The 10,952-nt window shown below is 34.5% G+C and overlaps 1 protein-coding gene across 1 annotated transcript; it reads right to left on the reverse strand.

The window, feature by feature from the left end:
- Positions 1-581: 581 nt before the first annotated feature.
- LOC120211009 (protein NRT1/ PTR FAMILY 2.8) lies at positions 582-2,486 on the reverse strand. The gene is made up of 3 exons (XM_039209639.1): positions 2,405-2,486; positions 2,100-2,317; positions 582-1,988 (listed from the first exon to the last, which is right to left on the reverse strand). Exons 1-3 carry the CDS (start codon positions 2,484-2,486, stop codon positions 582-584), a joined length of 1,707 nt encoding a protein of 568 aa, XP_039065570.1.
- Positions 2,487-10,952: the final 8,466 nt, after the last annotated feature.

Genomic DNA, 10,952 nt, shown 5'->3' on the forward strand with positions numbered 1-10,952 from the left:
TCACCGCTAAATAACCTAACCTTTCGTGGTATTTTATTTCCACAAACACCGCTAATTATTGCACGATTATTTTAACGGCATTTCTTGCGGTGCTTTTTCTTGCGCCGAGAGGGATTTTTAACGAAGATTTAAAACAACATTATAAACTTGTTCTGTTGTAGTGATCGTTAATTATTATATTATATAAGGTTAGGCGGCTAGATGATGTCACATAAGTTATTGTTAATAAAATGATTGTGAGGGTAAGTCTTAGTCATGAATTGGTTGGTGGATGTTAGTAATATTTGGTGAAATAATTAGTCATGCTGTGAGTTTACTCTTATTATAACAAATTTCAGATTAGTTCATTTGTTTGAAAGGCTATGTTAATTTTGAGGTGTGACGTTATAATGATTATATCAATTTAGACGAAACTATTTATAAGATAATGAATTTTACCACGACATATTAAATCGTTCTATTTCTTTTATTAGTACCTATTAATCAATGCTAACCATATTGTTTTGTAACATTATTATTAACCAACATGACTAACTACGACAAGAAGAAAATCTGAAATCCGTACTCAAATCCTTTGGGCTTTATGCTCCTTCCATTGTTCCATTTTCTTTGTCACGTAGGCCTTCTGATGATTCTGTTTTAACAATGGTGTCATTGATAATGAATCGCCTGGCAAAGAGATTGAAGTAAATGAAGTTGAGTGCTTCAATGGCAGCCACCAGGTAATAGAAATTCTCGAGCTTATCTTGGTTAAGATCGTGACCACCTATCCATGGTGTTTTCCCACCACTCTTGGTCACTCGGTGGACGATGTTGACGAGAATCGAGTTCAAGAAGCTCGCAACCGATAAGCTGATGAAGAAGATAGCACCAGCAACAGTTCTCATTGACTCCGGCAATTGAGTTGTGAGATACTCCATCACAGCCACTGCTACAAATGCTTCTACTAAACCTGATAATGCAAATTGTGGCAGCATCATTATGATGCTCATCGGAGACTCAAAGGAACCGCGTTGCAAAGCCGCCTTTCGACGTTGCTTCTCAATCAAGGCAGCCACTATGGAGCAGGCCATTGCAAACACAAGGCCAATGTTAATCCTTTGTGCCATTGACAATCTTTTTGCTTTCCCTGTTATTCTCTTTGTTTGAAACACCCAAAGCATTTCATAAATGAATATCCAAACTGCGAGGGTGATCATCGATGAGAGGCCGAGCCACCCTGGCGGAACCTTGAAACTCGATCCGATGGTATTGTTCGTTTGAATCGCTTGAAGAATTCCAATCGAACCTTGTTGGTCCATTGTCATGAAACAACCTATTCCTGTTATCCAAACGGGAATCATCGCAAGCAACATTTTGAGTTTTTCCACTTGTTGAACACTGCACAATCTCCAACTGCACTTTGGTGTGCCTCGCTCATCCAACTCGCTCGGATCGGAAATTATAGCAGCTTTTTCGAGGCAGCGGAACCGTTTCGTGCGAAAATCAGCCTCCGGATTGTAAAGCGAGTGTTTCGAAACATTCAAATTGTGCTTCCTCGTGGCGGCTGAGATCACTTTCATCATGTCCACAAAAATACACCCTTGAGGCTTTGTTATTATGTAAGCATGGTGACCGATCATGAAAATCACAATGGATACCGAAAGACAAGCAGTCGGAATGGCTAAACCGATGAGCCAACTGATGTTGGTCTGAACATAGACAACCCCGGTTAGCGCTATCACCAGCGAAAACGTAAATGAGAAGTACCACAAGTTGAAGAAGCTCTCGAGTTGTGCCCTTCCTTTCTTCGTCGTGGTGTCGAACTGATCAGCCCCAAACGCTATGTTGCAGGGTCTAATGCCACCAGCTCCGATGGCCATAAACGCCAAACCGGCATAAATGATGCTCAACTGCCACAACTTGGGATCTACACAATTGATTTGGTCAATGCATGTTGGAGGCCTTAATTTAGGCACAGCTGCAGTGAGGGTAAAAATCGCCATCCCCTGGTATCATCCAAAAATCCAGAAAGTTAAAAGAAAATTCGTTTACAATCCAAAATAAAACATCATATAGAATATGTTATGGATTTAGGAAAAAAAAACATATTGATTTACCATTAAGGAGGAGAACGAGGCGAAGAGAAGCATAAGGTACCGTCCGAGCCATGTATCGGAAATGATAGCGCCGCCTATGGACGTGAAACTGGAGCTGCCGGACCAAATACTGACGACGTTAACTAGAAGAAGACCATCCATGTTGTATTTGGTTTTCAAATAAACAGTCATGTTGGCAACCAAGCTCATTGAAGCTAGTTTCTCGAAGGTCTCGTTGGCTATAAATTGGAAAAAAACAAAAACGTAAACATGAAGAACATAACATTAAAAAGCCAAAGGAGATGACATTAAAAATGGGAATTAACCAAGAATGTATTTAACAGCCCTCCATCCTCCACGAGGTTTTTTAGACGGATCATCTGACCAATAATTTGAGCCTTCAACCATTGCTCTCTCTATGTTAAACTGCTTTCACTTTACCATTCTTTTATCTCTGTCTGTGCTGCGAAATTATAGGATCTAATATTACGTTTGTGTTTTAGTGAAGTAACTGCAATAATAACATCAAGGTTATCTTTCTACTTTTTTACTAATAATATTGAAGAAAGGAAATTTTCAACCAATCAAAAAAAGGGAAAAAAACGTACGTTGATGTGGTATTTTTGTTTAAAAATAAAAGAGTTATATTTAATAGGGTAAACTACAACATATACTACTGAACTTTAGACGTTGTATCATATATATCATTGAACTTTCAATTTTGTCAATTTTAGAACTAAACTTTGATTTTTGTTTTAGTTATATAGTGAACCCTTAAATCGTTAACGGTATAAAGATATGGCTGGCGGTTGTTGACGTAGACACCTCACAAAAACAAATTCGTTTTGATATGACTATTAACATTTAACGATCCAATAGTAGAATTAATGAAAATCAAAGTTCAGTACTATAATTAGTAAAATTGAAAGTTCAATAATATAAATAATACAATACCTAAAGTTCGAATGTATCTAATGTAATTTATCCATTTAATTAAATAAATAAAAAGTTATAACCGTACCAAATGTTTTTTCTGCATTTAAATATGAAATATCTGTCCTCTAGACTTGCACCACATATGTAACATTATTTCAGTTCTCGCCGTTTCAAAAAATTCATAATTCTTTAATTGATAAATTAAAATATAACTTTAATATTAGTTTAAAAAATAAAATTATAATTGAATATTCAAATAAAAGTAAGTACGAATCAACTTTTAATAGTTAAAGGAGTCATTAGTATTCTTAGATGTTATAGGTTTGAACACCAACAATTACATTAAAGTAATTGAGAGTTCCTTATAAAATAATTAAAAGTATTTAAAACAAATATTATATTGTAATCACCTTATTATAATAAAAAATTTCAACTTTTTGTTTCCATTATCATATGATATCGTTTGACGTTGATTTTATTGGGTGCTTTTGTTTCACTGTTACCATTGATCTTTCGTGTCGTTGATATCTTTGTTTTTTTCCTATTCATGTTTATGATGTTCTCGCCTCGATCGTCAATGATTGTTTTCGTTATTTGTGTTCTTTTGCTACTGTTCTCTTTGGTGATAGGCGCCAACTCTTATTGCCAATGATTCTTCGTCGATTGTTGTCACCCGCTGATCGTTGATAAAATAGATTAGAGTTCTTTTGCGGATTTCTCATTCAACACAACAAAAAGTAAATATTTCATTATAAAGAATAAAAGAAAGTGATCATGCAATTCGTTGAATGCAATTTCTCGCTGCAGAGCACGAACTATTTTAGTGATTAAAGTACTAGTTGTTCTCGGTGATGAATCAAGGGAGCGGGTGAGGTATACACCCCTGAAAATTTAAATTATTATATCTTTTTAGATCTTTTTTCTATCTATTTTATACTGAAAATTTGTTTTCGTCCCATTAGAATTTTATAAATTTAAGTTCAACCCTTAACATAAAAGCATATGTTTGTCCCTATTTGCTATCCTTTAAGGTACTGGGTTCGAGCACTGCAAATACCGAATGTATGAACATTCATTTCAAATGGTTGAAAATATTTGAACAGATACTATCATGCTTTTATCCTATATGTAGACACTCGTTTTTGTCCGGGTTTTATTATTATTATTATTATCATTGTTATTATTTTATGTTTTACATGTTAGCAAGCTCAACTTCAAGCCCAAGTTGGGCCCAATTACAAACCAACCTGAAGCCCACAAGGACAAAGTCCAAGAGATCTGAACCGGCCCAAAATTAGTAGCTCAAACCCGGCTAGGGTTTTCACCCTTAGCCCCAGCCGCTTTCGATTCCAGCCATTGGATCAGATTTGATCCCACGGTCCAAGTTGGCCTAGATTAGGGTTTTCACCCTAATGATCTCATCCAGCCACCGCTAGTGGACTTAGACCGTCCGATATGCCGCGCGTGAGATGCACGGTCCAACTCTTCAACTCCCCACCACGTGAACCGCATGAACTCTCATGTCGTCGCCAGTCAGCAACCAAATCCATCAAACAATGACCAGACAAAATATCAGTCAGAAAAACCCATTTAAAAAAACCAAATAAAATCCTGAATCAGGGATTTTCCCACTTACCCAAGCATAGGGAAATCATTCCATACGAAAAACCAATATTATCATCACAAAGCAACCATAAAAATCAGGAGGGAAGATATTTTTGGTAAAGAGAGTTTTTCAGGGAAAAGATGAGACGGAGAGTGAAGCAAACAGAGAGAGCATTTGGGAGAGAATCGAGAAAAAACCCCAAACACCTATCCTATTCGAATAGAAAAAAAAAGAAACAAAAAAAACCAAAGAGATAAGATCATACCTTGGTTCGGTGAACATCGAAAATATGAAAGGTTGTTGGTTTTGGAGTTTATCGGAAGGTAAATCCTAGATCTAGGGTGTTAAGGTAAGTTCTAGGCTAAGTGGGGCTAGGATGCATGTTAAAGAAGGCGTGCAGAGTGATTTGGAGGTATATTACTCTCTTCGGCTGCCGTAAGAGGCCGTGAAACGCCACCGATGAACAACGGCCCGCTCTCTCCTAATGAGAGAGTTGAGATATTTCTCAAACTCTCTCACCCCTCTGCTGAAGAAGTGATGCAAATGAAAATGGTGGTCGATTTTGGCCTTTAATTTGTTATATATATGACGCTCGAAACGACGTCGTTTGGGAAAGGATTAGGTAGCATCTTTCAGCGCATGGTTTAATTAGATATGAAGGGTCCTTGATTTGTAAACTATTTTTTTCAGTCACTAAATGAAAGTTTTTATTATTATTCGGGCTTTTCATTTGTTTTTATTTTATTTCATCCATCGATAATTCGTAAGAATATGTGTTATATTTATACTTTTAATCCTTGATTTGTCATTGGATTCGATTGTGGTCCTTCTTGTATGCCAATATATATAGTTTTGTATGTTATGCTTTGGTTATTATGTTTAGGCTCGTATTTATTTTAGTCATTGTCTCTAATTTAATATTTAATTTTAGGGTTTATTTCTAATTGGTCCTGGTTGTTTCTTCCTCATAGTTTTTGGTTCCTGAAATCACCATATATGATTATTTTCACTATTTGTATTTTGATTTGAAATGTTCACTTATTTTATTTTAGTCCTTTATGTATGAATATATTTTACATATTATATATATTTATATGTATTAAATTAAGTTAATCTTATTAGCTTTATTTATCGTAGATATGTATGTTTCAAATTGCATTTATTTTCATCATATCTTTTATATATTATTCAAATATTTTCAAGAACATTTATTTGTAGAATAGGCGTAGAGAGAACTACTTGATCGAAGTAGTGTAATCCGATACGACATTCGAACGAAGTATGAACTTGAAAACTCGAATGTTTTTATGTATTTATTAAGATAATAATAATTTTTTATTATTATGATATTTTATTTTATTCTTATTTCTATTTCTATTTTGTTTTACTTACTCTTAATATTGATGATGTTTGTTTTCAATTGTGGTAAAAATTGTTTCATGCAAACTTTTGATATTAATTTCATGTTTAAATAATTCAAAGATAGAATCTTCTTTTACGGATGAGAAATAGTTGAGATAGCTTTCTCGATGAAGGATTGCAAATTCCAAGATTTCTTATGAGGTCAAAGAATTATCTATAATTAATCAATTCGGAGTAAATTAATTAAACTTCAATAAATGGATCGTACTTTAAATATTGTTTCGATTCATAATTTCCACCATTACGACAACGTGTAATCGATTAAGTACCGATTTTTGGGAGTTGTGGGGGTGCTTATTTTTCCCCACGCATAATCTACTCCTGGACCCCTTAAATTGAATCTTTGATAACGCAGACCGATTTTTTGTCTAAACGACGATTTTTCTTAAAATTGTTTAAAAAGACATTTTTAGGTATTCAACCTACCTAACCTAAACGTTGATGGCCACTCCCATCCAAATTAATTCAAAATCTCCAAAAAAATTCAAAATAAAGTCATAATTATTTTTTAAACTTAATTGTTTTTTTAAAAAAATGATTATGACAATTTGGCGACTCCACTGAGAAGCTTTTTTAGAGAGTCAGACTATAAGTCACTTACATATTGTTGTTGTGGCAGAAATTATGGGTTTGGGTCTATAGTTAGCTTATGATCCATTTATTGATGTTTTTCTAATTTCTTTATTTTTTTGAATTATCATACTAACGTTTTAATTTATGTTTTCAGCTTTATCAAGTTTTTTGTCAAGTTTTTTCATTTTCCTTTTTGAGTCAAATGTTTGCATGTTTCTCCTCACACACCTCATGTGCATTTGCATGACATGAGCTCTAGACCCGAGCTTTGTTCCAAGTAAGTTGGGGTGAATGCTTTACTCTCGTAAGAATTTATTCTTCGTAAGAGTTTTAGAAAATAACCCCTGGGATACATATGCCTTATACCTCCGTAGGGATTTATTCCTCGTATGGGTATAAGGAAGTGAATCCCCTCGAATTGAACTTGATCCGTTTATGCCTGTAATAGGTTAGGACTGAGGGTTTAGCACCCTAAGGGGCACCGACATCAAGGATAATTCGAGTACCCTTTCCTCATAGATATGAAACCATGAATATAGTGAATCGTTGAACGATCACCCTAGGTATAGCCATATCGAACCTCTTTTCATCACTGGGTGCCAAATTAGCTGTACACAAAGGAGGAGTGACTCTAAACCCTAACCATTTACTTTAAGTTCATAGAATATATTTATTTTATCGATTGTTTTACCTGTACTAATTTTTTCCTATTCTTTTGTGTCATTTTCACATTATTTTGCATTGCATTTCATCAACATGACATAATACGAAAGTGTTGATTCGCAAGGGAATATTTAAGTGAAAATTTTCATAAGTAGAGATAAAAGTTTTCAATAAAGCAATCGCATACACAGACATGCACCAAAGGCTAAAATAAATTCAGAGAATACAACAAGAAAACTTGCTTAAGGATCATGCAACATTCGAGACTGGAAATATGATCCATTGATCCATGAAGTAATCTAGTAGTAGAGTCTTATCTATGATCGTTCAATCGCTAACCACCAAGGAGTGACGCACTGACTTCAGCACCGTAGCCATAGGGGCATTAACCGAGTTAGGTTACAGAGCATTTGAGGGGGATCATTTTCAAGGATGAAGATTTGAGATGAAGCATTGAACCATTTCAGACTCAGCGTCCAAGCGAAAGCATGACGATGAAATGGACAATATTGTAATGTGAAGACTTTTATCTCTTATGAAAATTATTCTATGATATTCATCGTTGGGATCAACATTTTTGCATTTGCATCTTTGAAGTTTGCACCCGTATTCCATTTATTTAAGTATTTTAAGCAAGCATCATTCATGAAAATATGGAATTATTTCGTGGAGGATTCGATGATAGTGGTCCTGTTCACGTAACACCTTATTAAAAATAGAAGCAAGATTCGAACAATTAAAGGAAGAAGTTGAAATCATTACAGTGGGAGCCTATTCAGCTGGTCGTAAGGTTGAGCCTCCTCGAATGATACGAGAAAAGACTCAAATTGATCCAATTCCAATGACCTATGAGGAATTACATCCAATACTAATTGAGAAGAATCTTATGATTCACATTCAGCCCAAGCCAAAAGAGTTCTCATATCCTGAGGTCTATGATATTGAGACCTATGATATTGATGCCGTATGCAGCTATCACATAGGAAGCTTAGGGTACACCACTGAGAATTATGGGGCATTGAAGCAAGGTCCAAAACTTGATTGATTTAGGGGCATGGGACATTCGAAGTCATTGAATCTACCACTTGCATTAAGAGTCTTGTTTCTGAACTTGTTTTTGTTATGTCTTTAATATTTGCTTAAATAGATTTTAATCTCTTTTAATGATTTAATTTATACTACCTCCTAAGATTGAATAATTGAATGAGTTTTAATTTTGAAGTTCTTCAAATATCGAGTGAATTACAAATTCTTTTAGTTCTTCAAGAATTATAGATTTTTGACATATGACAAGATTAGATTTTTTTTATCCCATCCAAAACCCAAAAATAAAATCTCCCAATTATTTACTTAGAATAATTCGTGCTCACAACCAAAAGACCAAATGTTGACATTACCCTTCTTTGAGACTTTAAAATATTGCCTTTATCTTTTCGAGACACAAAAAGTCATACTCTTACCTTTCGTTGAGTCAATAAAGTCACACCATCTTCTTCTTAGATGCAAAACCAATATTTTTCTACCAATAAAACCTCAAGTCATCGAGTACAAGATGTTCACTTTAATGTGAACCTTCCTACAAGAAGACACAACGTGGTGTATCTCGCATCAATTTTCTAAATATAAGTCTGAACAATAGAGACATGCTAGAAGCAAGAAGCATATAAATAGAATTAATTCGAAATAATTCCATCATACATTAATTACATGGTTTTCATGTGAATAAAAGTTAATTCTGAAAATCTATCCCCCTGGGGATACCTCTTCTACAAGGACTTTCGTGTATGAAATGATAAACGATTTTCTTTCATTATTCCTTCACAAAAGGAGAAAATATATATCCCTTGTATCCCCATTTGAGCCTGAATTATATTTTCTTTTGATTCAACCCTAACCAAGGATCACCCTCTATACTAGGGGGCAATGTGAAGGAAATCTGCTCACATGAGTGAAGGTTATCAATCCAGATAAGATACTGAAAGGTGAACCAAATACAAAGTGAAAAAGTCAAATAAAAGCAACGAAAAAAGAAAAAAAAAAGACAAAAAGCAAAGACATAAAAGAATAAAAAGAGAAAAAAAGACAAAAAACACATGCAAAGAGTCCCTCGAGTCAAATGACTCATCGAGCCTCAATCCACAAGATTGAGCAATTACAACCGGTTCAAATATCTATAATCAATTCATCAGAAGATCATAGAACATCAAGAGAAAATAAATGATGCATACGAGTAGATTCAAATCGAGCAAAACAAGATTGAAGGCATCAAAATGAATTGTTCGTTTGTTCAGTTTCCCTCAAACACTTGTTTGGGCCGATTTATCCATTTCTTTCATAATCTTGAACCATAGCCTCATTACGTGCCTTAAAAGTCCCTTCTAATCATACATGGATTTCTAAACAGAAAAGACTATCTTCAGATTTCATCCTGCCCATCAGGATTAATCTTTTATTTACAAACGGTTTTCTAAAATATTTAATGCATGATATAAAAAAATAACAAAGGGGTTCAAGACGTAAAATTTTGAATAACATCTTGAAACCAAAGGAGGATTCAAGTTCAAAACCTGGCTCGAATATAAAGACTGTGCAACTTTTGTATAAGATGAGATCTCAAAAATCCCTTGACAAGACATCACATACCCGAATATTCTTATGAGATCTGAGAACTGGAGAACACTTCCACTAGATGAGCATAGAAGTTATTCCATCATATCAGTGAACATAAAAGAAATGAGAACACCTAACCTTTGACTAAAGATAACAACCTGATTACCTGAGACATTTTATCCTTTCTTTATTTAAACCTACCCCAAAGATAGCATTAATCTTGACACTTGTCAAATAACTATATATTTTTTGAATGATTAAGAGAGTAATTAATTCTTTGGCATCTAATGAACTCTTGTTTTATGATTTGTTTCAATTGTAAAATCTAGAAAGGTGCAATATTTTTTCAAACTTTTTTATTAAGCATTTTTTCAAAATTGTTTTGATCGATATTTTTCAAATTTTTGAAAATAAAAGGAGAAGAAAAACATTTTCAAATAAGACAATCTCGCCGGAGTAGATCTTGGTAGTTGACGCGTGGCTCTCTGACACAAAGATCATGCTTAGAATCAGTGTTGAGGCAAGAAATGATGAATATTGGGGCATTTTTGGAGGCTTATATCATCCCATAGTACAATATCATTGAATTGAGCGAACATCAATGAGTCAGAAAGATCTGACGACTGCAAATAGTGAAGTAGAAACAATGGAGCTCACTATACATGATTGTTTTGTCCATTATCACAACATATAGTTTCGTTGTTATGGTATTTCCCATGCATCAATACTGGCAATCCAAAGCGTTCCACTTATATTCCTACTGAGATTTGTTCTTTGGTGTCCTTGCAATGCTATACAAAAGCCCTGAACACCATGCAAAGAGCTTCCCTTGTGGAAAAATCTAGACAGAAGCCATAGGAAATTATGAATAAGTTGCTAAATGTTTGAGGGCATCCAAACTTCTCAAATCTCCACAGTTTTTCCTTTATGTTTTACCTGATAAGAAAATTCTGATCTCTATTAGCCTTGTCGAGTTTGGCAGAGTCTCACAGTATATGGCTCTAACTAGGATTAATGTTCAGTACCTTGCAAATTTGCTTCTAAAAAATCAATGCAAAGCTTGG

The sequence above is a fragment of the Hibiscus syriacus genome, unplaced genomic scaffold (genome assembly GCF_006381635.1).
Source record: "Hibiscus syriacus cultivar Baekdansim isolate YM2019G1 unplaced genomic scaffold, ASM638163v2 tig00109957_pilon, whole genome shotgun sequence".
In the NCBI taxonomy this organism is placed as follows: domain Eukaryota; kingdom Viridiplantae; phylum Streptophyta; class Magnoliopsida; order Malvales; family Malvaceae; genus Hibiscus; species Hibiscus syriacus.

Excerpts from the sequence above, each read along its gene's own strand:
- LOC120211009 (XM_039209639.1), bottom strand. The coding sequence starts at position 2,486 with ATGGTTGAAGGCTCAAATTATTGGTCAGATGATCCGTCTAAAAAACCT. Across the intron at positions 2,318-2,404 it reads GGCTGTTAAATACATTCTTG|CCAACGAGACCTTCGAGAAA; the intron begins GTTAATTCCCAT and ends TCCAATTTATAG. Across the intron at positions 1,989-2,099 it reads CCTCGTTCTCCTCCTTAATG|GGGATGGCGATTTTTACCCT; the intron begins GTAAATCAATAT and ends GGATGATACCAG.